The sequence below is a fragment of the Saccopteryx bilineata genome, chromosome 5 (assembly GCF_036850765.1).
Source record: "Saccopteryx bilineata isolate mSacBil1 chromosome 5, mSacBil1_pri_phased_curated, whole genome shotgun sequence".
Taxonomy (NCBI): Eukaryota; Metazoa; Chordata; class Mammalia; order Chiroptera; family Emballonuridae; genus Saccopteryx; species Saccopteryx bilineata.
The window spans coordinates 160,195,195-160,222,673 of NC_089494.1; the positions used below are offsets into that span (position 1 = coordinate 160,195,195).

At 41.6% G+C, this 27,479-nt stretch overlaps 1 protein-coding gene across 4 annotated transcripts in view; it reads left to right on the plus strand.

Moving 5' to 3' along the window:
- FRMD4A (FERM domain containing 4A) overlaps positions 1-27,479 on the plus strand; it is a 681,483-nt gene that overhangs the window by 270,057 nt on the left and 383,947 nt on the right. The window contains exon 1 of one of the 4 annotated variants that reach the window (XM_066279105.1): positions 20,799-21,009. The exons of the other annotated variants lie outside the window; for them this stretch is intronic. Within the exon in view, the coding sequence (XP_066135202.1) occupies positions 20,944-21,009 (66 nt within the window). The 5' untranslated portion in view covers positions 20,799-20,943. Of the gene's footprint in view, positions 1-20,798; positions 21,010-27,479 lie in introns of those variants that run through there. 4 annotated transcript variants of the gene reach the window in all.

Here is a 27,479-nt window from a genome sequence, read left to right on the forward strand (position 1 = left end):
CAGTCATTTTTCTGTATTGTTTGTTCAATAAATATGTGTATTAGTAAATAAAACGTTAAGAGAATGATTAAAGAAAATGTCTTTTAAAAAAATTACAAGGGAAAGTTATTTTTATGAGGCTGAGAATTATGAATAACTTCCTTAGACTTCATAAACCCTACATAATCACTATGAATATACTGAAATTAGGTATGAATACACTGGAATTAGATTGAGTGGTTGCTTAGGACTCTGTAATTGCATACCCACCAGGCACCATACATAGTTATCACAAGATCATTGACTGTATTTCTTATGCTTTATTTACTTCCCCCTTATTATTTTGTAACTACCAATTTGTGCTTGTATCTTTTTTTAAGTTAGAGGAGGATAGAGAGTGAGACAGACTCCCACATGCACCCGACCCTGGATCCACCCAGCAATCCCCATCTGGGACTGATGCTCGAATCATCTAAGCTATTTTTAACACCCGAGACTGACTGAGCTCAGACCAACCTTAGTGCCCGAGGCAAGGCTCAAAGCAATTGAGCCACTGGGGAAGAGGGAAAGAAGAGAAAGAGGGAACAAAAAAGAAGCGGATAGTCACTTCTCTTGTGTGCCCTGACCGTAACTCGAACCCAGGATGTACATATGCTGGGCCAACAGTCTATCCTCTGAGCCAACCGGCCAGGGCCCAATTTGTGCTTCTTAGTCCCTTCACTTCTTTCCCCAGTTCCCCAGCCACCCCCATCACCCCCAGTTTGTGGATTTTAGGTCTTGAGTGTGTGTGTGTGTGTGTGTGTGTGTGTGTGTGTGTGTGTAGCTGGAACAAGGTAGTGAAGGAGGGTATAGGGAAGTCAGAAGAAAGGGAATATAAGACTTAGTCTCTATTACTGAGGATCTCATTTTGTAGCTGGAACACATCATACAGTCAATAAAATGAATATGGCATCTGGAAAGAACTGATCCACTAATGCATATTCATATGAGGTAACCTGAATACCTAAGCTCCTTGAATCTTCCTTAGAAGAAAATGATGCACTCATACATTAATTCCTGTTAACTGCCTGTACTTGAGTCACTGGGAATAAGTGTCTAGGTGATACTTATGTGGTTGAGATGGGGGTTTTCTAGAGTAAATTAGTACACCCACTTCCCATCTTCCTGGAAAGAAGCAAAAATTCAAGACCTGCAAAGTGAACTTGAAATAGGAGCAAAGGAATTTTCTCTCTTGAAACCCAAGAAGGCAGTTTTTTCTGAATCAGGCCTCGAGAGGCCTGGGCTTGAAGGGGTGCTGGGCAGCCTCCCTTGGTCACTCGAGTCTGTTCAGGTTCCACGCCAGAGGCTGGCTGTCTACCAGACTCCAGACTGTGTATAAACCTGTAAAGCAACTTTAGTTTTTCTTTTTCCTATTGTTGAATCTTCAATAAAGCCTTAGTACAAGCATCAGCATATTCTCAGGTGTCGTTGAAACGATTAGGGCAAGGTTCATGTCTATTCTTAGGACAGAGATATGCGGGCAGGAAGAGCAGTGTCCCCTGTCACAAAACCAGAATTGAGGTAGCAGGGTCTGGGGCAAGAGAGGCAGTCTCGTCAGAGTCACCAACAGCAGAGGCAGTGGCAGGGGCATGGCAGTAGATGAATGAGCCTGAGCTGAGGGACTAGAGCTGTTTGTTCCAGAGCTTTCTGAAGGCAGAGCCTCAAGAAGCACTCAGAAAGAGAGCAGGGGTCTTTCTGATGGAGGTGGAATGATACCACAGTAATATGAGCATAAAAAGCAAGTGTAACCTTACTTAGATGTCAAAGGTGGGTAACTCCCAGGTCATAGAGGTGAAAATCGAAAACTAAAGCCAAGTATGTCAGTCTGCCCTCACACATGGTTTCTCTTTTCATGGTTTCAGTTACCCACAGTCAACTGTAGTCCAAAAATATTAAATTAAAACTTCTAGAAATAAACAGTTCATGAGTTTTAAATTGCACACTGTTTGGGTGACGTGATGAAATCTTGCACTGTCCTGCTCCATCCTGCCTGGATGCGAGTCACCCTTTGCCCAGTCAGCATCTTCACGCTGCAGATGCTGCATCCCCCCCCCGCCCCCAACCTCCATTAGGCACTTAGTAACCCCAGTTATCAGATCAACTGTCACAGTATCACAGTGCGTGTGTTTAAGTCACCCTTATCACAATCCCTACGTCATTCACCTCACTTCATCTCATAAGGTAGGCATTGCAGGAAAAAGAAGAGTGACAGTACAAGATATTTTGAGAGAGGGACCACATTCACATAACTTTTATTACAGTATACTGTATTGTTATAATTGTTCTATTTTATTATTAGTATTTGTTGTTAATCTCTTACTGGGCCTAATTATAAATTAATCTTTATCGTAGTATGGTTTCCAGTATCCATTGGAGGTTTTGGAGTGTATCCCCCACAGATAAAGGGGACAGCTGTATTCACTGTGATGGACTGAATGCTGGTGTCCCCCAGAATTCACATGTTGAAACCCCACCACCCTGCCCCCAATGTGATGCTATTAAAAGGTGAGGCCTTTGGCAGTTAATTCTGTTTAGATGAGGTCATAAGGGTGAAGCCCTTCTGAATGGAATTAGTGCCCTTGTAAGAGTTCTTGCTTCCCCTTTCTGCTGTCTGCCCTGTGAGGGTACAGAGACCGCTGCTCTCTGTAACTTGGAACGAGACTCTCACCAAAACCCGGAAATGCTGCCACCCTGACCGCACACTCACAGCCTCCAGAACTGTGAGCAATAAACTCCTATTGTTTACAAGCCACCCAGTCTATGGTATTGTTGTTATAGCAGTGAAGGGACTAAGCCAGTCAGGGAATATAGAAGAAAGTTGTATGAGTTCCGTGAGGACAGTGAGCCAAGGATCAAAGGAAAGGTATTTGGGAAATGGAGTTGTAAGGAGGTAAGGACATGGAGAAGAACATTCCAACTTCCAGCCAGGGGAAGTCTGCAGGGATATGTTGTGCTGGTGGGAAAGCAATGTGATGTACATGGTGTCCAGTCTGCACAGAGTGCTTCCTGCACACTCTGACCCTAAGATCTCACATTTTGAAAATTTCCTCATGGAGATCTGATCCTCTTGGACGCAGCTCATCAGTCATGCTGCCGTTATGGATCAGTGGTCTTGAGTCTCTGCTAATATGCTGCCGTATAGAGAGACGAAATTCCGGGACCTCCCCTTCCTCGTAGTTATTATTAGCCTGGGAGAAAATCAGAGAATCAAAACACAGTGTTTATGTGGTTCTGACCCTGCCACTGCTGCAAGAATCCTTCAGAATGTTCCCCATGTGTCTTGTGAGTGCCCAGGACGATGCCTAAGGTGTCTGTATTAGTTCCCATGAGCTGCTATAATAAATCACCACAGACTGGGTGGCTTAAAACCACAGAAATGTTTCTCTTACAGTTCTGGGGCTGGAAATCCAAAACCAAGGTGTCAGCAGCGTGGGTTGTTTCAGAGGCGCCACGGGGCAGCCTGCGGCACGCCTCTCTCTGGGGTTCTGTTGGTTGCCTACAGTCCTGGGTCTTGCTCGGCTTGTGGGTCCAACCCTCCAAACTTGCTTCTGTCATCACAGGCTTTCTCCTCTCTCTGGCCTGTCTCTGAGTCTCGTCTTCTCTAACAACTTTAAGTAAAGATAAAATCTACAGCCCTTCAGGATATTTGGGCAGAAAAATGATATACTTTAGATCACTATAAATTATGAGGAGTGGAAGGGAACGGCTTGGCTGACTTCTTTCCTAATGTGCTAACAACTGCAGTGGGGAGGTTCCCCCCAGAATCCACCTTTTGTTCCTAAAGTTCTGGAATGCTTGCCAGCAGGGTTCTCCAACTTCCTGTTCTCAACCTATTTTAAATACTCCATCTCGTGTAAAACTACTCTAGTCTTCACCCCTAATTGCTCTTCTATACTGACAACTATCTATCTCCTCGCCCCTTACCCCCTACCCCCCAAATCCCCCATTGCATATTTGTAATTCTGATTGGCTTAATTGCTTCGTTTACTACCTTTAAACTTCTTTATTTTAAAAAAGGTATGAGAGAGGTCTCAGGTACAAATTAATCCAGCACATTAAACCAGTAAATCAGGAGTGCAGCCCTGGCAAAGCCAGCACTTCTCTCCCAGAATAACTGGCTTCTCACAACAAGCATCAGCTTCTTTCCACATGATCCTGTGAGCCCCGGCTCTTCCTGGACACAGAGCTCAGGTGGCTGGATCATTCGGTCATTCCGTGCATCCTGCTTTCTGGGCCGCACGCAGTTTCTCCACATTCTGCCAGTAAGAGATCTTGTTGTTACACACCAACTCTCATCACATGTTTTAGCAGACTTTAGGAACTGGAGGTACCATCATTGAATGGAATCTCCCAGGACAGAAGGAAAGAAATATTTTTGTCTTAGTAACAACCAGGGAGAGCCCCATTTTGTTTATAAAAATTATTGTTGTTTTAATTACTGTAGAACTCTGCCATAATATAACACATGGGAGTTTCAAGGAAAAAAATCAGTCATGTAAAATGAAGGATTGTGCTACCAAGAGGCGAATGCAGTGAAAAAGGCAGTCTCAGAGCTTGCTGGTCAGAATTTCCTCAGTTCCTACTTTGCCATTCAAATCCACCCCAGCCCCAGCAGTTCTTCGTCTGAGCTTGAACATCCGTGGGGACTGTCTGCGTCCTGTAGCTGTCTGGGACTGTCAGGGTCATGGCAGCCTTCCTGGTAATATCTTGGTTCATTCATCACCCTGATTCAGGGCCGTTGACTACTGCCTCATGCCCCCCCCCCGCCCCCCCTTCACATTTCTTTGCTATTTCCCCACAATTTCCTGCTCTCCATAAGAACTCTAACCTCTATATCTTGGGATATATGATTATATATTATCCACCACCACATTATCTTGGGATCTTATGATTAACAACGCAGAAATAATGTCTATTGTTTATCGAGTGACTATGTGCAAGGCTGCGTGCTAAAATGCCTTCACATCTTTTATGAAATGATTAAAACAGTTCTGGGAGGTGGGTGCTGGTTTTCCCATTGGTGGAGATAGAAGCAGAAGCTGGGCCCTGGCCGGTTGGCTCAGCGGTAGAGCATCGGCCTAGTGTGCGGAGGACCCGGGTTCGATTCCCGGCCAGGGCACACAGGAGAAGTGCCCATTTGCTTCTCCACCCCTCCGCTGCGCTTTCCTCTCTGTCTCTCTCTTCCCCTCCCGCAGCCAAGGCTCCATTGGAGCAAAGATGGCCCGGGCGCTGGGGATGGCTCTGTGGCCTCTGCCTCAGGCGCTAGAGTGGCTCTGGTCGCAACATGGCGACGCCCAGGATGGGTAGAGCATCGCCCCCTGGTGGGCAGAGCATCGCCCCTGGTGGGCGTGCCGGGTGGATCCCAGTCGGGCGCATGCGGGAGTCTGTTTGACTGTCTCTCCCTGTTTCCAGCTTCAGAAAAATGAAAAAAAAAAAAAAAAAAAAAAAGAAGCAGAAGCTGGACTTCTAAAGTCTGCCGTGGGCCCACAGTGGGAGGGGGGGCAGCTACGCCAGGGTTCTAACTCTGCTCTGGGGACTCAAATGCCTGTTTCTATTTCCTGCCAATCAGGGGTATTAAAGCCCTAAGGAGTCACATTCTCCCATACTTCTTAGACTTGGAAACCCCTCAAAGGGGAAATTTTTAAGATGGAAAGTACTTTTTATCCCTAAGGTTCCACATTTCGTGTTACAGTCAGTTTTGTTTTCTGGATTATTCAGTACTAATAATACAATGAGGTTCTTCTTTGGGTTTTCAGAATACAGCTGGGAGGGAAATCAACAGAAATATGTAAATCATCTTTCCCATCAGCTGATACTCATTCTAGATGCTATAAAGATGGTTTAGAGTTCATACTAACCCTCTTGATTGACCCTTTGCGTCTGAAATAACTGAAACTTGTCACTCTGGTTTGAAAAACTGAAATGAGCAGAGTGGCTTCTCTTTCTTCTTTGCATGTGTATTTATTTATGTACATGTGTACCTTTGAGGGCCCCCAAGGCCTCCAAGCTGAGAATTCTTGTAAAGATGATCAACATTGAATCAACAATTTTTAAAAGAAGATATTCCAGAAGCCACCTGAGGATCAAGCTTAGCCCCCGGCCATGTTAAGCTGTGACTCTAGCTTTAAGACCCTCTTCTTTCCCTCCAAGTAATTTGCAAAAGCAACACGGGTTGAATCACCTCCGGCCTGGGCTCCAGAACACAACCTGTCACTTTGTCTAGGTGTGGGATATCAACTCTGGGCTAGTTTCCATTGTGGGCTGTGGTGCTGAAGGCCTGGACCTTCTGTCTGCCCTGGACACATTTAGCTGCCACTCTAGAATGGCTAATCATTCCCATCAGGGAACAAGAGAAGAGTTCCTGGACTCCATACTGGTAGGGGGCATATAAAAAATTTTCTTGCCATACCCTGGAGCCCAGGCCTCCAAGGCAGTGTCATTGTGTGGGGCTTCCCTGTGAGATGCTGGTCTCCTGCAACCAAGGCACTCAGAATCTGTGGGCAGCTGTCACTTCTGAGGATCCAAGGAGCTGTTCTTCTCATTTTTCTACCAAGCAAGGACAACAATGAAAGTAAAATCCCAAAGGGTGAAGAAGTTAAAGCAATTTGCATTGGCTTATTTCCATGATGAAGAATCTATTATTTATCCAACAAATCTAACATAATTGAAATTTTGACACAAGATCCATCAAAATTCTGTTTAGATCAGGACATCACTATGTCTCACAGGGGGTCATTCCACAATATCTTGAGAGTGATGCTGGAGATGGAAGCCCAACCACAAATCAGAAGGAAAATGGGTGGCATGGCCCCTGGTATAACTCCACAGCTGATAAAGACCTTGCTCTTTCTCTTCTCCAAATAATCCCCAGCAACCAGCCCTGATGACAATACTTCCCAACAGCAGCAGTGACTACTTGGTAGGAATTGTATATCACCACATTTAGATCAATTTGGATTTTCCTCATTAAAGCAGACACAGGGTCATTACCTTAACCAGTCTTTGGGCTGGTGTAGGGCAAAGCCAGGCAGGATCCTGAATCACTGCCTGCCTGTGCATTCTATCTGTGAAAGGTCAAAGGCCTCATCCTCACCCTGAGAAGACAGAAATTATTTCCTCTGTGGAGTCAGGAACCAGACCACCAGAGAAAGTATAAACTGAAAATTACCTCTGCCTTGGCATTAACAAGAATTAGTTAATTCTGCCTTTTGTCTTATTTTCTTTTTTTTAAGTGACAGGAGTGGAGATAAAGAGACAGACTCCCGCATGCGCCCCAACCAGGATTCACCCAGCAACCCCCGTCTAGGGCCAGTGCTCCAATAAACCTGGCTATCCTCAGCACTGAGGGCCAACACTCAAACTAATGGAGCCACTAGCTGTGAAAGGGGAAGAGAGGGAAGGGGGGAGAACACGGGGAAGAGAAGCAGACAGTCATTTCTCTGCCTGACCAGTGATCAAACCCGGGATGTATGCACGCTGGGTCAACACTTTATCCACTGAGCAAACTGGCCAGGGCCTGTTTTGTTAAAATATGGTCAAATTAGGCCCTTTGGATTCAACTAATCTAGAAAATACTTTTTCAAAAAAAAACAGGTTGGCATGTTGCTATGTGCCTTTTTTTTTTTTTCCAAGAGAGAGAGGCCGACAGACAGACAGGAAGGGAGAGAAATGAGAAGCATCAACTCATAGTTGCAGCACCTTAGTTGTTCATTGATTGCTCTCTCATATATGCCTTACAGGGGGGGGGGGGGCTTTAGCCAAGCCACTGACTTTTTGCTCAAGCCAGTGACCTCTTGCTCAAGCCAGTGACCTTTGGGCTCAAGCCAGTGAACATGGGGTCATGTCTATAATCTCATGCTCAAGCTGGTAACCCCACACTCAAGCTGGTGAGTCCATGCTCAAACTGGAGATTTTTGGGTTTCAAACCTGGGTCCTCAAAGTCTCAGGCCAATGCCCCATCCATTGCGCCACTGCCTGGTCAGGCAACATGTGTTTTTCTTATATTTTAAAACATTCCAGTGCATAATATAGACGAGGAAGGTAGTAGCTCCTCCTGTTACATTAATAAGTTTTCACCTACGGATTTTATGTAGAGAAAAGTGTCACAAATATTGATCATTGCAGTAACTTTAGAACAGTAGTGATTATAATGTTTGATTATATCATAAGCATATATTTGAATTATTTTAACATGTGTGTAGAGGAAATCAGAATTTGTGTGTGTGACAGAATACATCAGAGCAGATGATCCTAAAGACCTACTGTGTTTGGTTAGTAAATCGAAAAGTGCATTTCAGTGTTTCAGTCTACTAAAACAGCATTTATTTATACTTATGCCATAAATATTTCATAATAAATTTGTGTAAAAGAAGGCACAGGGATATGCAAAAGGAAGATCAAGAAAGGAGATTTGTTAGGCTATAGCATAACCCACATGAACTTCTAACAGCAGAAGGACCAGAGCATAGAGCCTGACTATAGAGATACTGCTTAAATTCATCCAGTAGACAAAAGATGGGCATTGGAGGTCCTTGAGCAGAGAAGTGTTATGATTAGAAGTAGTTCTATGAAGATTGTGATGGTGACTCTATTACCTTCCTAAGATTGCTATAACTACTACAACCTGGATGCTCTAGACAATGGAAATTTATTCTCTCACAGTTCTGGAGGCTGGGAATGTGAAATCCAGGTGTCAGCAGGGCCACAATCCCTCAGACAGCTGGAGGAGGGTATATCCCCTGTCTCTTCGTTTCTGCTGTTTGCCAGAAATCCTTGGCATTCCTTGGCTTATAGATAAATCATTCCAATCTCTGCCCTGCCTTCACATGGTGTTATCTCAGTATGTCTGTGTCTCCACGTCCAAATTTTCCTCTTCTAATAAATGTAACAATCATATTGGACTTAGGACCCACCCTAATCCAGGATGATCTCATCTTAACTTGATCACATCTAATCTGCAGTGACCCTATTTCCAAATAATACCATAATCACAAGTTCTGGGTAGATATGAATTTCATGGACACTATTTAAACCAATCAAGAGGGCAAAAGTAGCCTGACCAGGCAGTGGCACTGTGAATAGAGCGTTGGACTAGGATGCGTAGGACGCAGGTTCGAGACCCCGAGGTCACCAGCTTGAGTGCGGGCTCATCTGGTTTGAGCAAAGCTCACCAGCTTGGACCCAAGGTTGCTGGCTCGAGCAAGAGGTTACTTGGTCTGCTGAAGGCCTGTGGTCAAGGCACATAGGAGAAAGCAATCAATGAATAACTAAGGTGTTGCTACGAAAAACTGATGATTGATGCTTCTCATCTCTCTTCGTTTCTGTCTGTCTGTCCCTATCTATCCCTCTCTCTGACTCTCTCTCTATCTCTGTTAAAAAAAAAAAAGGCCAAAAGTAGAAAGAATTAACTTGGGGGAAAATTGACAACTTAGGGACATCAATGAGGAGTCCAATATAACAGACAAAAGAATGAAGACTCAAGCCCAGAGCAAAAATCACACATAAAAAATTCCTCAGAAATATATTTGTATACACTTCTCAGCAATTTTAATGTTATACATTATTTATATGTATTCAAATTTTTGATGAAAACACTTTTTGTCAATACATAGATAACATAGTAACATGTTGCTAGTAAAAATATCTTTTTGAAAAAGTTTCTGTGTCCTTTCTTATCTCTATGCCTTCAAGACATTCACTGTTTTTTAAACTTTAAGTATAACCATGGTATACACACCCTCGTGTCTAACTTCCTTTGTTCAAAAATGTATTTATAGATCTACTCATGTTATTTAGTGTAACAGAGGTTCATTCATTTTTATTACTATACAATATTTCACTCTATTATATAGTTAATCGTAGAAATATATTACCTATTTATCTGTTCTACCTCTAATGGGCATTTGGATAATATTAATATAGGGGCTATTATGAATACTGATGCTTTGAAAATCCCTGGGTGTGTCCTTGGTCCTCATACAGACACATTTCTGTGGGTATATGCCTAGATGTGAAACTCATTTGTAAATGTTTCTCAATTTTAAATCTTTAACAAAATAATTCAGGTGGGAAGATGATAGTGTCTTTCCCGTCTGGTGCAGAAAACAAATTAATCTTTAAACAGGCAAAAGGAATTTCAGTTCGTCAGAATTTACTAATCCGTAAGTAATATGTAGAAATAATGGAAGCACCATAGTCAAGCAAGACTTTTCAGAGGACATCATAAGAAAAGCTTTTTGAAAAATATCATGATGAAATCAAGCTAGGCTTCCTTAAAAAGCAGCTGTGAAGAATTTGAAGGACAGAAAGAGCTCTGTTCTGTTTGGAGAAAGCAGAGTGTTCTAATTGCCCAATTTCAGCCTGAAAACCAAAAAACAAAACACAACAGAACAGAGTGTAACTCCATATACTCCACAACTTTTTCGAAGTACTACAAGTTGCTGCTCTCAGAGCTTCATTATGATAAAAAAAAAAAGAAGTCATTCTGCTCTCACAAGGGAACCATATAATTCCTTTAATTAAAAGTAAGTAAAGCAGTTACTCCACTCTGAAGGCCTGGTGCACGCTACTTCACAGCCTGCAGGGATATATTTATATAGGCTTGTAGATACAACACCTTGCCATTGCTTCTCCTCACACCCCGCACATTTCTGTTTCCACTGTCTTCCCACCAACACCTCATTAAGTGGAACACCTGTGTGAGGGAACACTATCGGGCAGACTGCCTCCTTCTGACCTCAGTTCCTGTGACGTGGCCATGGAGACACCTGAGCTGATCTTTGGGGTCTGAGGAGCCCGAAGTCAGAGGACTACACCGCAAGATATGACATCTGGATTTGGGTCACTGGTCCCAGGCTGGCCTTCAGCAGAGGGGCCAAATGAGGCCAAAGTCCTTGGGGCCTGTTCCCTCATCTCCAAAACACAGTTCATCTTAGAAGAGTTTTATATTCCTTCCAACTTTAAGAATTGCATCACGCTATGTTTTTTGCTCCAACATTAACTTCAGCTAAATTCCTCTAGTACCATGATTGAATCTCTCCATTACACAATGAAGATGCTATTAAGATTACCTTGTAAATGAACACTACTTTCCAGTAAGCACCCCTCCACCACCACAACCACACACACTTTTAAACTGTTTTTACTTCCTCACAAGAGCACTCTGTTTCATTCAACAGAAGAATGATTTTCTTCACTGACAGGGAACCAGTGACTGTTCGCAAAACTAGATAGCTGTCCACACACAAGCCCAGTGTAGTGGTGATATCACCGACTCCGGAGCCGGAGGACGGGGCTCACACTCAAGTTCCACCACTGGGCTGGCTGTACGAGTAGACGTGACTTAACCATTCTGTTCCTGAGTTTCCCCATCTGTAAAATGGGAATGATAAAAATCATAACCACCTCGAGGGGCTGCTATGAGAATTAAAGAAGTTCATTTGTAAGGCACTTAGAACAATACCTGGCACAGAGTAAAGATTAGAAGGGAGATCGATAGACAAATGATAGATAGATAGATAGATAGATAGATAGATAGATAGATAGATAGATAGATGATAGATAGATAAGGAAAGGACTTACTTAAGTAATAAGAGCTTACTTAGAAATTAGAAAAGTATATTCTTAGCCTGTCCAGGTGGTGACTCAGCGGATGGAGCATCAGCCTGGGACATAGAGAATGCAGGTTCAAAACCCCGAGGTTGCCAGCTTGGGCTCAAGCTTGCTGACTTGAGTGCAGGCTCACCAGCTTGAGAATGGGGTCTCTGGTTTGAGCATGGGATCATAGACATGACGTTATGGTCGCTGATTTGAGCCCAAAGGTTGCTGGCTTGAAGCTCAAGGTCAGTGGTTTTAGCCCAAGGTCACTGGCAGAAGCAAGGGGTCACTGGCTCAGCTGGAGCACCCCCATCCCGCCGTCCCAGTCAGGGCACATATGAGAAAGCAATCAATGAACAGCTAACATGCTGCAACAAAGAATTGATGCTTCTCTTCTCTCTCTCCCTTCCTGTCTGTCTGTCCATGTCTGTCTCTTTCTCTGTCCCTCTCTATGTCTCTCTCTTGCTCTGTCTCTATTGCTAAGAAAAATAATGTACATTCTTAGGTACAAAAGACCTGCTTCACCTATAGAATATCTAACATCTAACCCATTGTGGGCAAAAAAGATGTTATTAAACAATACCAGTAAATGGTCTAAGTACAGGTTATACAAATAGCCTTCTAATAATTCACCAGTTTAAGCATTTCTGGCCATAGGATTAATAGCTTGGTGTTTGCAGTATATGACAAAAATCACTACAGCCTCAATGCACGTTCAATAGAAAAGAACAAACTCAGTAAATATTTAATGTTTAATTAAGTTAAATTAATTGTATGAATTATTTAGTGTGTTGGTTGCAGTTTTATAATATTTTACGTGTTTAAGAAAGCAAAGGAGTCTACATTATCCCTTTCAAAAATACTCAAGAAATTGTGTCCAGAAGGTCAATGTTATTGTTTTATTCAAACGTAGCTAGTGACCTTGGGAATAAATGGAAACATAACGGGATTAGCAACAGAATAAAATCAAGGCCCACTATAAATTTAGGCAGGCAGTGGGATCAGCCTTAGTGATAAAAGGTCATTGGTAACAAGTCTGTGTTCAACCACATCTCAGGGGAGCTTGCAGCCTTACCTAAGACGTTGACACTCTCGTATATCTTGGCACACAGTGGAAATTCCATGCACCTTTATTGCCTACGCTGCTGATCCTTTATGAGATTAGCTTCTGAGTTTTGGAGATTTGAAATTGAGTAGCTGACAAATGTTATCAATCTTATACAGTTTACATCTGATTAGGTATCATGGTCCAAAGTCTTTTAGGTTCAACTTTTTCTTTGCTTTGATACCGCTTCGCAAAGTCAAAGGGACATTTTATGAAGGGGAATATTTGGACATATTACACTTTGTCCTTGTTTAGTGTGGTTTTAATTTCCATTTATCTTAACAGGTGTGTTTGGGGTAGGTAGGTAATACAGAGATGCATAAGGGAACTATTAATAAAGATTCTCCTGGATTGCCTTTAAATGTGAACTTCTATGGATAGATGCATCACACGTCTTGTTGCTAATCGTCAGTTCATGCCCATTATTGGAATGTTTACGGGACACAGCTGGGCACTTTTGAATCAATGAAAGTTTGGTTTAAAAGGGGGAATTAGTATTAGATAAGTTTATAAACCAGTATGTTTGCTTATTAAAGGAGATTATAAGTTGAAATAAAAATGAGATTTCCATTTTCACTCATCACATTGCCCCAAATTCTAAACTTGGCTCTCATACCATGTGGCTGACTGAGGCAGTCTCTATATTGTGGGGGTATAAACTGGTACAACCTATATGGAAAGCGAAATGTATAATATCTATTTTTAATGTACATGAACTTTGAGCCAGCAATTCCATTTCTAGAAGTCTACATTATAAATATTTTGGCACATACATAAAACACACTTTCTGTGTATTAGTGACTCATTCAAATACTCATCAATGGGGAATAGGTTAAATGAAATATTCAAGACAAGGAAGTACTATTTACAGTTGATGCCTGAATATATATATATATATATATATATATATATATAGTCTTCATTGTCTGAAATAATGTATGTATCTTCTCATTTCAGACTAACTCTAAGTGCTCTATCTAGAGTTATCAAGTTTATTCTCAAAAACAACACTGTAAGTCATGGAAATCTTTACATCCTTTGTAACTTTTACAAATGATCAAGAGCCATCAAAAACGTTCCTAAAAGATTTGGGAGAACATAGCAAGGCTCTGTGCTCCCACAACCTGTATTCATTATCGAGTGCAGCTACTGGGGCTGAGTTGGTTATTCTGGCACGTTCCTGGTTTGCCCTGCTCGTGTTGATGGCAGAATTTCTTACAGGTCCCTTTTACTCCAAACAGCAGAGCCAATGACAGGTGGCAAGCCTGAAAGATCAGGCAAGTTATTATGTGTTTCCATCATAAGCCCAGAGCACCACTGCATGTGCCTGACACCAATTTCACTGCTTGTTAGTTTTGAAAGTCTTAAAATTCATCCTTGTGAACAGGCCGGGTATCAGGGTGTAGGAGGCAGGGCTGGACTGGTGTGGGTGAGACAGATGTGAAGGAATAGAGCCTTTGTCCTTGTCAGAGAGGCTGTCAAAATCGAAACTGCATTGTGAATGGAGAAGACAAAATTGGTTGTGTAAGCCATCTAACATGAACTCAGGAGGAATGAGGCAGGCACTGTGTGTACGTCTGCTGATCCCACTGCCCTGATCCACTGCAGTGCCAGCCTGCGGGGGCCCTATACAAGCAAGGCTCCTGAGAGACAGCGAGACCAGACAGGAGAGCCTTTATAACTAGACTCAGGCAGGCAGCTGTCTGTGAGGCCATCAAAAAAGCCTGTTTTATTTAAACACGCATAATATCTTTTTAAAATCCTCTCTCTAGTTGTAAGTTAAGGCAGAAACTTTATGGTACATCAATAAGACATTCATATCCATCGCTTTCACATGTATCGTTGAGGGGGTGGTTGAAGTATAAACTGCGTCCATAGAACATAATGGAACGATTAAGGTAAAAGCCACTGGTTTTGCTTTTTTTTTTTTTAAATCCCAGTAATTATATAATCTTTGTTTCAAATTTCTGTTTAGCCTCACTAATCAAGGCATAAAAATGGTTAACTAGGTTATCTTAACGACCAATTCAGATCAACTTTATGGTGGTGCAATCCACTGCTTTGTACCTGACCTTCACATAAATGGTTTTGCTGAGCAGAAAATCACTGTACTAGGGTCACAAAGAGCCCATTCCAGAAAAACATTTTGCATGTTGCTCACTGCCTCAGGCTTGCACACCGTTGCACTTAACGGAGATTGTTTGATGTGAATAGAACTATGAGCTAGTTGAACCAAGGACCTCACCTCTGCAGGGTGCTCACACTTTTGAAGTGGAGATTTATTCTCAGGGCTGCAGCATAACACAGTTCTCTCTAAAAGGATGGTTTACCCACAGTTTCCTTAAGGAGGACTGAGGGGACACTCGCTTCCTATCTGTACAGGGAATTTAGCCAATTCCTACCCTCCAGAGACTTTCTTTTTATCTGAGTCCTATTTCCAAAATGTTAAGCCTACTGTGAAAGATTTTTCATAAATATGGGAGAATAAAGTGGTCACTCAAGATTCAAATAGAAAATCTAAATTTAACAACATAATCAGACCTGGCCGTGTTGCTCAGTAGAGTGTCATCCTGGTGCACCAAGGTCACAGATTTAATCCCAGGTCAGTGTACATTAAAGAATCAATCAGCCCTGACCAGTTGGTTCAGTGGTAGAATGTCAGCCCGGCGTGTGGAAGTCCCGGGTTCAATTACCGGCCAGGGCACACAGGAGAAGCGCCCATCTGTCTTCCTCCTTTCCTTTCTCTCTGTCTCTCTCTTCCCCTCCCGCAGCCAAGGCTCCATCGGAGCAAAGTTGGCCCGGTCACTGAGAATGGCTCCATGGCCTCCACCTCAGGTGCTAGAATGGCTCTGATTGCTGCAGAGCAATGCCCCAGATGGTCAGAGCATCACCCCCTGGTGGGCATGCTGGGTTGATCCTGGTCAGGTTCATACAAGAGTCTGTCTGACTGCCTCCCCACTTCTAACTTCAGAAAAAATAAAAAATTTAAAAAATTTTTAAAAAAGAAGCAATCAATGAGTCACAACTAAGTGGAACAACAAGTTGATGCTTCTCTCTCTCTCTCTCTCTCTCTCTCTCTCTTCCCCTTTCTCTCTTTCTCAAATCAATGGGGAAAAAATAACCAAAAAAGGTTATTTAAATATGCAGAACAAATTCTCACATTTGCCTAACAGATAAGGTATGTTGCTGATTAATTGTTCTCCTGAGCCCTAGCATGATGGTATGAGTCAGATCCTTGTCTTGTGGTCACTAATCTTTCATCAATGGATAAAGTGTTTTGTTTTTTTCCCACTGTGATTTACACCTTCAAAGTGATGTCTGTGGGGTGAAATCAGGATCCTATGCTGCCACTATTGAGTCCTTGTCTGCCACCTCCTCAAACCCAGTGGTCTCTGGGTTCAAACCCTTGGGTCTATCATGGCCCCAGCCATACTCCTATCACGAACTGCTGCAAACCTTTTCCTCAGGTGTGCTCTGTACCTCACTCATTACTGCTTACTGGCTTTCCCATGCGGCGAGGGGAATGGTCGCCTTTACCCCTTTGTTAGCGAGCTCTCCCTTGTCTCCCAAGTCCCAGAGTAAGTGCTCCCAATAAGAAAGTCCACTGTTCTTTCAAATACCCCCCAAAAGATAGTACAGTAGTACCCATTTATCCATGGTTTCAGTTACCCACAGTCAACCACTGTCCAAAAATATTAAATGGAAAATCTAGAGATGAACAATTCATAAGTTTTAAACTGCATTTTTCTGAGTAGTGTGAAGAAATGTTGTGCCGTCTCACTCCATCCTGCCAGGGACACGAATCATCCCTTTCTCCAGCGTCTCTACACTATCATTCCTCCCATACATTAGTCACTCAGTAGCCATCTAGGTTATCTCATCGACTATTGTGGTGCGTCAGTGATTATGTTCTAGTCACCCTTATTTTATTTACTTAATAATGGCCCTAAAGCCATTCACATAATTTTGACTAGAGTATATTGTTATTATTATTTCATTTTATTATTAGTTATTATCTATTACTGTTCCTGATTTATAAGTTGATCTTTATCATAGGTATGTATGTATAGAATATGTATGTGTGTGTGTGTGTGTGTAGGGTTTAGTACTATATGCAGTTTCAGGCATCCACTGAGAGTCTTAGAACATTATCTTCCGCAGGTAAAGGGAGATACTGTTTAAAATTACATCTTGCCATGTCTTCTCAAGACTATAAGGTCTTGGAGAAGATCTGTCTTAATCTTCTTAGCAGAACTAATACACATCCCAGTATCTTGCCCAGTTTTAGAATAAATATTTGTCAAAAGAATGAATAAACAAATGAACAAATAAATGTTCAGATTTTATATAAGCATCAACAAAACTTCTCTAGTTACCCAAAATGTATATCAATTAGACATAATATAGTTACTAAAAGAGCTTTCCCATTCGTCTGCCAAGCCATTTTTACCATATTTTCATCTACTGATAAGCACTGATGGCAGTGAACTTGACTTTATAATCATGTGTCTTCAAGGATTTCCCTGCCTTTGCTCTGCTGTGGTCCTTCTGCTTCTAACATAACAATTTACCCCACATGGCTCAATATATTATCCACTAATACCAGAACTCGTAATAAATATCTCTTATGAATGACATCCACCACCCACTACTAATTTCGTCATTGTCTCTTCATCTTAACTCCCCTCTGGTCACTTTCTCCCTTTTGGAAATGGTTAAAGTGATTTAGTTCCCAAAAGTAGGAAGTTCTTGATAAATCCTCCCCAAAGGCCTCACTCAAGGATACTAAACACTGACACTTCCCAAATTATGCAGTTTCTTCTCCTTGAAGTTTGTTGTTTATATTCCAGAAGAAATCACTGTTGTGGACTGCCCTTAAAGTTTAAGAATTTGTCTTAGAAAATAATGTGTAAAGTCAGTGCTGGGAATGGGAGACTGCCTTAGATGAAAAATATTAACTGCTCTTCATCAGTTGATTTCTTTTCCATTCCAAGAAGAAGATTAATGAAATAAACAAGTTCATCTTTTATGAAATTCCAGCTATTCAAAATTCTTTGTCCAAGTGTAATTCATAAGGAAAGGGGCAAGAGCCAACCTGGTTTGGAAAGCCCTCCTGAGGTCTCTAAAAGACCAGAAAAATACTGCATTTATGTCACATGTCTTCCCCAGTAATCCCTGGTTATACCGCGGATGGTTCTCCCATCTTATCCGGTGATGGGAGACATGTGGCTGTTTAAGGACCTGATGGCAGCTGTAGTTTTGTGTTTTTTATTTTTGTTTGTTTTGTTTTGTTTTTTCTTTTGTATTTTTCTGAAGTTAGAAGCCGGGAAGCAGTCAGACAGACTCCTGCATGTGCCCGACCAGGATCCACCTAGCATACCCACCAGGGGGCGAAGCTCTGCCCATCTGGGGCATTGCTCCATTGTGGTCGGAGCCATTCTAGCACCTGAGGCGGAAGCCATGGAGCCGTCCTCAGTACCTAGGGCAACTGCTCCAATGGAGGCTTGGCTGCAGGAGTGGAAGAGAGAGAGAGAGGAAGGAGAGGAGGGGTAGAGAAGCAGATGGGTGCTTCTCCTGTGTGCCCTGGCCGTGAATCGAACCTGGGACTTCTACACACCAGGCTGATGCTCTACCACTGAGCCAACCGGCCAGGATCGGCAGCTGTAGTTTTAACAAAAGATGGCAACAGCGAGTTGAGTCTTTGTTGCTGACATTGCTCGCTCTGGTCATTGCATCAAGTACAGACATAGTAAACACAATAGCTGATTTAGTTCCCAATAGTAGGATGTTCTTGATACATCCTCCTCAGAGACCTAGCTCAAGGATACTAACCACTGACACTGCCCAAATTATGCAGTCTGTGAATATGAGTTTGCTCATCAAGGAAATATATTTTCTATATATTCTTGGCTATTGAAACTATTCATCATAGTATTGGGCCCCCTCCCTTGTGCCTTTGCCTAACAAGAGATGCCTGTCATAAAGCCCACTCTAATTCTTCTATTAGAGGCCCCAAAACAGAATCCAAACCATAACTCAAAGAACACTTATGTTTAATTTATGACCAACTGTCAAGCTAAACTTCTCGGACAGATTCCAAATCGCTTTAGAAATAATATGATGCTTTCTAATAAATTTTTTTCCTTTGTCCTTTATTTATGGTTGCTTTGTTCAAATGTTAAGTGTCAATTTAAGTGGGTCTATATCTCCTTTGGGAAAATGAAAATTCACAGAAAGATACTAAATTAGAGAGTTTCATCTGTTCCCACTTTATAGAGCTCTGACAAGAATAGGGAAAGTTGTATTTTAGAGAAAAGACTACAGTTTTTTCTCAGTTTCATGTAAACTATCTTATTCTTTGATATTAGTATTGACTACTAAGTGGCATACTGTATCTGGATTCAGAGGTTGGAGTTTGCATGGATTGTGAAACTTGGAAATTGTTTAGGAAATAGGACAGGACTCCCTTGCAGACCAAGGCTATTTTTCATACAACAGTCAGAGCAAGAATGGCCACTCTAGGTTTGACACTCAAGTGTTCCTAAGAGATTTTCACAAGCCTAGAAAGCTGTCCAAAGCAGTGATCTTTCTTAAGATACAAGATTTCAGCCTTGAAAGGGGGAAAAACTTCAGACACATGCTACAACATGAATGAACTTCGAGGACATTATACTGAGTGAAATAAGCTGGTCACAAATAGACAAATATTATCTGATTCCACTTATATGTAGTATCGAGAGTGGTGACACCCAGAGAGATAGAAAGGAGGATGCTGGTTGCCAGGGGCTGGGAGGCAGGGAGAATAGGGCATTATTATTTAATGAGTGTCAGAGGCTCAGTTGTATAAGACAAAAAGAGCTCTGGAGATTGGTCACATCATGATGTGGAGGTGCTTAACAATCCTGAACTTTACATTTAAAAAATTGTGAAGACAGTGGATTTTATGTTGTGTTTTACCGTGGTTCAAATTTTTTAAGTAAAAAAATGAAGCCAACTCTGGAAGCAGAAAAGGAGTAATGACATTTTCAAGATCTCATGAATGTTCTATAACTGGCAGAAGCTTGAGGAGTTGACACAAAAGATTAAATTTTTTTCCTTGATGTTTGTCTACTCTTGCAGAGGAGGGGCTGGGGAGGATTGAGGGGAGGGAGAGTGTAAGGGATCTAATAATATTCTGAGGAAAAATTTAGTACCCCCACAATTTTCGTTTCCTTGTTTTTCACAAGACTATGTGCTTTTCTGTCATCGCGTACAGAACAAGGTCTGATGCGTATTTCACAAAGAACTATTGATGGCATGTCTGTATGAATTGCCTAAGCCTTGGTCACAGCCAACTTCTGTGGGACCCACTGCCCCCATCTACAATACACTCCAGTGTGTTTGGCCATTTATTGAAAGGTCATAAATGAACCAAGAAATGGCTCGAGTCAAAAACATGTGGCCCTATAAATATCAGAGTCAGACGGCTTCTTGCATTTTTTCCTTGCTTTGGCTTTTCACTCCATCTCACTGTCTCTTTCTCTTTCACCCGCTGTTGAGGTTCCCTGCATTTTTCCCAGTGCCTCAGACTGTGGAGTTATAAAGAGCAGGCAGTGGGCTGATTCTTTACCTGGTGATATTACTTTTAGTCCAGTTGGGTCCCATAGCACCATTAATACAGCTTTTGTTTTGTTTTGAGAGAGAGAGAGAGAGAGAGGCAGGGAGAAAAAGATAGGAACAAGGAGCTGCTCCTGTATGTACCTTGACCAGGAATCAAACTGGCAACCTCCACTCTTCTGGATGACGCTCCAACCAACTGTGCTATCCAGCTAGGGCTTAATTTTTTATTTATTGATTGAGACAGAGAGAGAAAAGGAGAGAGAGGGCAATGGGAAGGGAAATATTCATTTGTTTTTCCACTCAGTTGTGCACTCATTGAGCGTGTCTCGTGTATGTCCTGACCAGGGATCGAACCTGCAACCTTGTGATTTTTGGGACGATGCTCTTTAACGACTGAGCTAACCGGCCAGGGTCGGCTCTTTTTTTTTTTTTTTTTAAATACTTTAAGATCTCTGGTTACAAAGCACCAGCTGTACTGTCTGCAGTGGTCTGTTTTGTTTTAAGGATTTCTACTTCCCATTAGTGGCAATTCTGCCTTGTGACTAAATTTGACGCCAGCAGTGTTTTCTGAACTGAGAATTTACAGGTTTGGGCTGTCAGCCTAAGAACTAGTCGAAACGCTCATTATGACATTCGCTGCCAAACTGGAAGACTTTGAAGTGACGCTGGAACATCTGCTCATGGACGTGTTTGTAAGTAAAGGCTTTCACTTCACGTATGATAGACCCTCCTCGGCCACCCCCAGAGTCTTTGCGACTGTCCCCATTACTGAATCGATTCTGTTCTGCAATTGCGCAACTGTCACAGTCTCCTTATTTCTCACTCATATGCCTTGTGGGGGAAAAATCATAAAGTCTCTAAATACTGGAATGGGACAGGATGGTCTGTATAGGTTACATCGCAGAGAAGTGGTTTTTTAAATCAAATAACTTCCAGAAGTCTGAATGCATAGGGTGAGGAAATATAACAGTGGCCAGAAGAGACAAAAGCAGCTGCAACAGACATTCCTTGAGGGAATCAGATTGGTTCGTGAAGTGATGGTTCCAGAAAAGAGGGGGAGGGTGGGCTCCAAATACTGCGTTTTTCAGATGGAGAACACTGAGGGCAGAATGAGAACTTCCCTCTCCCCTGTGTCCCAGCGCCTGGACTCTTACCACTGCCATAGGTATTAGTTACCAAGACTTCCCCACGAGCAGATTTTATGGCATGAGGCTATTTGTGTGACTCATTTTTAAAGAAACAGTGGCTGACAAGGACACTTCTGTTCTTCTGATGACTTTAGAAACACAGTCTTTGAAAACTCTTGGCATTAATAGCAACTTAAACACTGCTTCTCCCCAAACCTATCACTAGCATGCTTAGTCTTAGGGTTTTCTGTTGGTGATAGGTCTATCTGTTCTGCATTATTGATGGGTTTTAGGGAGCTACAGACCGTGAAACATGCAGGTGGTAACACAGCTGAAAGGTGTTCTCTTTCCAAGAACAACACTGGCCCTGCCCTGGGAAAGGAGGCTGGCACATTTTGAGGATAAGCCAGTCTGCATCTCAAATCTGGGGAGGGGTGTCCTTTCAGGAAATGATGTGTTTGGGCAGACGTGAGAGTCTGGGGAATTTTTTTTTTTTTTAATTTGTAATTTGTCTTCAGATTGAGGTACCATTGCACTGGCAGGATTCCTAGAGGGAACTAGCCTTTCAGTGCTGGGTACCGGGATTCATTTGACCACAGGGCTGAGAGGTTATGACTTAAAGAGGAATGTGTCAAGAACAGAGGGCGGCCTCCTGGCTTTCCGATAATGTGAGGTTCATGACCAGCAGCACCGTTACTTTATCTGAAATGTGAATAGAGAATGAGCAGCAGGCTGGGGAAATTTCTTTCACAGCCTTTGTCTCTGCCCAGCCACCACCACTTGCCATGGTGGGAACTGTTTGGGATGGCAGTAGGGTCTCCTGTGGGGCGGTCTGTGGCATACCAAAGGGCTGGTGTGAGTTTGGTCATGGAGATGGGGGGAGACCCAACAGGAAGCTGATTTATTTAAATACCACAAAGTCATTATGTATTTCCCTTTTCTCCTTAACTGCTCCTACCCCTAAACATTTCCTCAACACTTCCACCGTTATGACTTTGTTTGGAAGCTCCCAGATACATTCCCTCTTGGAAGGAAGCACAGTCACACACTCCATTCTTTTCTGTAAATACAACCCATAATTTAATGGCCCCAGTTGAAACCCTTCCACCTCTCACTTGGACTAAATATCTACTTATTCTCCTGCATTCAGCATCTCTCCTCCAGCTCATCTTACCATTGTCATCTCCGGGTCAACCTCCCACACTCTATTTTTATAATTAATGAAAAAGTATTTTTAGAGTAATTTTAGGTTTACAGCAAAATTGAGCAGTATCAGAGAGTTCCCATAACACACACACACACACACACACACACAACCTCCCTTCCTATGGACATCTTGCTGCACAAAAGTTACAATCAATGAACCTACATTAACACAACATTATCAGTCAAAGTAATAGTTTACATTAGAGTCCACTCATAGTATTGTACACTCTGTGGGTTTTTCAGATGTATAATGACATGTGTCCTTTATTGCAGTAGATTCGGGATAGTTTCACTGCCCTAAAAATCCTCTGTGCTACATATATTCCTCCCTCCCTCTCCTCTAAGACCTGGCAATTACTCATCTCTTAACTGTCTCCATAGTTTTGCTTTTTCCAGAATGTTGGAATCACACAGTATGTAGCCTATTCAGATTGGCTTCCTTCACGTAGCAATCAATATGCAGTTGAGTTTCTAACATGTCTTTTTATGGTTTGATAGCTCATTTCCTTTCAGCACTGAATAATATTCTAGTGTCTGCATGCACCACACTTATTTATCCATTCATCCACTGAAGGACATCTTGGTTGCTTCCAAGTTTGGACAATTATGAATAAAGCTTCTATAAACATCCATGTGCAAGTTTTTGTGTGGACAAAAGTTTCAATTAATTTGGGTAAATATGAAGAAGCTCCATTGCTGGATCATATGGTAATAGTAAGTATAGTTTTACAAGAAACTTCCAAACTGTCTTTTATGGTTGGTACATTCCCACAAACAGTGAGTGTGAGTCCTGTTGCTCCACATTCATGCCAACATTTGATGTTGTTAGCATTTTGGGATTTTAGCCATTCTAATAAGTGTGTAGTAATATCTTGTTGTTGTCTTAATTTTCAATTCCCTAATCATATATTATGTGGGACACTTTTTATATGCTTCATTGCTATCTATATATCTTCTTTGCTGAGGTGTCTGTTCAGGTCTTTTGTCCATCTTTCTATCGGTTGTTTTTTTATTGTTGTGTTTATTGTGTATTTAGGATACCAATCATTTGTCAGATATGTCTTTTGCAAATATTTTTATCTCAATCTATGGTTTGTCTTCTCATTTTCTTAACAATCTTCTTTGCAGAGCATAAAAATTTTCATTTTAATGAAATCTAGCTTATTAATTATTACATTCATGGATCATGGATCTAAGATGGCATGACCATATCCAAGGTCACCTATGTTTTCTTGTATGTTATCCTCTAGAGTTTTTGTTGTTTTGTGTTTTATATTTAAGTTTATAATCTATTCTGAGTTAATCTTTGTGAAGGGCATAAGGTTTGTGCTTAGATTTTATATATATATATATATATTTGGAGGTTTAGTTATACCAGCATTGTTTATTGAAAAGACTTTGCTCCATTGAATGACCCTTGCTCCTTTGCCAAATCAGTTGATTATATTTATGTAGATGCTCCATTCATCTATTTGTCCATTCTTGCACTAATATATCACACTGTCTTAACTGGTGTAGCTTTTTAGTAAGTCTTGAAGTTGGGTAATGTTAGCTCTCCAACTTGTTCTTTTCCTTTGATACTGAAGTGAATAATCTGGGTTTTTTTGTCATCCATATAAACTGATTTCAGAACCAGTTTGTTAATACCCACAAATAACTTGCTGAACTTGCTGAGATTTTTATTGGGATCATGTGGAATCGATACACCAGGTAGGGAAGAACTGACATTTTGACACCATTGAGTTTTTCTGTCAGGAACACAGAATATTTTTCCATTGATTTAATTCTTTGTTGATATCTTTCATTAGTGTTTTCACATTTTCCCCATACAGATTTTATATTTCATTAGACCTGAATTTTTATTTTTAAGGTGTTCGTGTAATTGGCAATGTTTTTAATTTCAAATTCCACTTGTTTATTGCCAGTCTAGAGGAGAGCAACTTACTTTTGTATATTAACCTTGTATCCTATAACCTTGCTATAATTGTTAACTAGTTCCAGGAGCATGTTTTCAAATTCTTTCAGATTTCCAACATGAACAATCATGTCATCTGTGAACAATGACAGTTTTACTCTTCTTTCCCAATCTATATACCTATTTCTTTTCCTTATTTCATTAGCTAGGACTTCCAATACAATCTTGAAAAGCAGCCGTGAGAGGGACATACTTACCTTGCTTTACATTTCTCACCAGTAACTTAGCTGTAGATTTTTTGTAGATATTGTTCATCCAGTTGAGGGAGTTCCCCTCTATTCCTAGTTTAGTGAGTGTACTTATCATGAATAGGTGTTGGATTTTGTCAATTGCTTTCCCTGTATCAATTCTACTGGCAAAATATTTTCTCCTGAGGGCAGGCCTTGTGAAGAACAGAATTCCTGCCAGACCTTCATACACACATCACTAAGGAATATTGAGAATGAGCTTTAAAGTTGCACGGATTTAGGTCTCAATCCCAGCTCAGCACCAGCCCTAGTCATGTGACCGTCTGCAAATGTTTAATCTCTCTGAGTTTTCTGAGCTTTGATTTCCTTATCAGTGTAGCTAATACTACACAGTTTATGGGATCATAGCGAGGATTAACAAGAGGTAATTTAGAGCAAGTGACAGGGCCATGCCTTATGCGAAGGAGGCACTTGGCAAGTTAACCCTCTTCTGCCCTTTGCCTTCCTCTAGGAAAGGCATCTATTTGAAGCGGCTAACCAAGAAGTTATTTCCCATTCTTTGCTCCTCAAGATGTCTTTCACTGTTATCACCTAACATGTCCCCTTGAAGTATCAGGGATTTTGGTTCTGTCAAAGCACAGCATTTGCTCCCTGCTTTAAACAGAGATGTGGCTGTTTTCCCCAAGCCAAGTTGGCAGGATGCACCTGGTCTGCAGCTGATGGGGGATGGGGCCCTGGGGGACAGGACTGTGCTCAGCTACTTCAGCTCGCCAGCTGAGTTTCTGTGAGGGGGTTTCTGAGCAAGGTGACTTTGAGCAGTATTTCCAAAGCCACTTCCCAGAAGAGAGTCAGGAAGAATGTCTGACATCCCATAAGGATTGGGAGGATGAAAACTCACATAAGAATGAGAGCACTTGACATCCTTAAAATAGTATTTATCTTTTCATCCTTGCTAAGGACTAAAGGCTTTCTCACCTGAGTCTAATTGCCTAGAGAGAGTACTTCCATCAGAGGGCCATTAGTTTTGAATTTTCTCTACAGCTCATAGCATGCTCATTAGGATGTCACCCCACTATCTCAAGAACAGCTGTTTCCATATTGACTCTTTCTAGGATTACAAAAGGCCACTAGGGGTTGTGTGGGATTACAAGGCTTCTGCAAGATGAGAGAAAAGGGACATATTACTCCCTCACTCCCCACCCCTTGAATCCATGTTAACACAATAAATTAAAATTAATAAAAACTTTTTTTAAAAAAGAGGGGTCAACAGAAAGACCTGTCTACATTTGGCTCTTTCTGTTGAACTTGCTGGTCAAATTATTATTTATAAAAAATGATCATTTCCAATATTTAAAAAAAAAAACGGACACATCAGACCTGTTGTTTCATAATTAGATGTCACCACTCTGGGGCTCCTATAGCTGCCGTAGTGCTGCTGGATTCATGAACAAAAATAACACACACATTTGTGTGAATGAGCGTATATACACACACAAACACACATACACAACACCGCACCAACGTGAAGAGCACAGAAGGTGAGGTCAGTCAACATGTATGAATGACCCTTCAGGACGAGCACCAGAATTGTTGAGAAAGGCACTGCTGATGCATTTGTCTTATTCCTCCTGTCTGTCTGTCCTCATCTCGTTTCAAAGGATATAAGGGGCTTCTGTCCAAAGTATAACTTGGAGGCTTTGCATCCAGTGGCTGTGTTGCGAGCAGACCCATGGACTAAGAGTGCCGTAATATACTCGGAAGGAAAAGAAAACAGAGGAAATTAAGCCAGTCTCCCAAACTACTGTTTGTTGCATTAAATAACCCAATATCTAGATTCAAGTTTGTTCACTCAGGAAGAGACAGTGGCTCCAGCTGTCCTCACAGCACTCCATGCAGACCTCTCAAAGCCACCAGCTACCTTCCAAGTCCTCCCCATGGCTCTCGGCTCTGATCTGGCTTAAACTCTCTGTAACATTGCTCCTTATGTTTAGAACTTAATTCTTATTTTTATCAAAACAATACACCTTCATGGTAATGTTAATAACATTGTAATGTTCTAGAGTACTCTAGGGCTTATAAACAACAACAACAACAAAAACCCACCTAGAGTCTTTCTCGCCATTCCTGAGCCCCTCTCGCCAGGGCCAGCTGTGGACATCCCTTTCAGCCGTTGCTTCTAGCAGTTACTTCAGGGCTTCTCATCAATATAATTATACTGGGATTTCTTAATTACTCAACTTTTGACATTTTATGCTGCCACCCCGAAAGATGAGGCTTTAACTTACTTCCAGCCTCACTCCATATCCCTAAGAACACACATAGTTCTTCTTTCTTCTCAATATATCTCTAGCAGAGTTTAAATCAAAATTCAGGTTTTTTTCAAAATTCAGTTTTATTATGACTACCAAATATTGTTTACAGCTGAGATATATTGTATGCTATGGCTACACATCCTGAATTTTATGACATTATTTTTCCAGGAGTTAATAATTGCCTTATTTCATTATTTGCTTAATATTCTATGTACCCCTCAATCATTTTTCTCTAAATTCTTCAACAGAACTATGTATCTCCTCTCAATCCAGGAAACTCATCAAACAATAAACATATTCTCTCTTTTTCTTATTTTTAAGACACTTTCCTGGGTCCTTTCATCCTCCCACAAC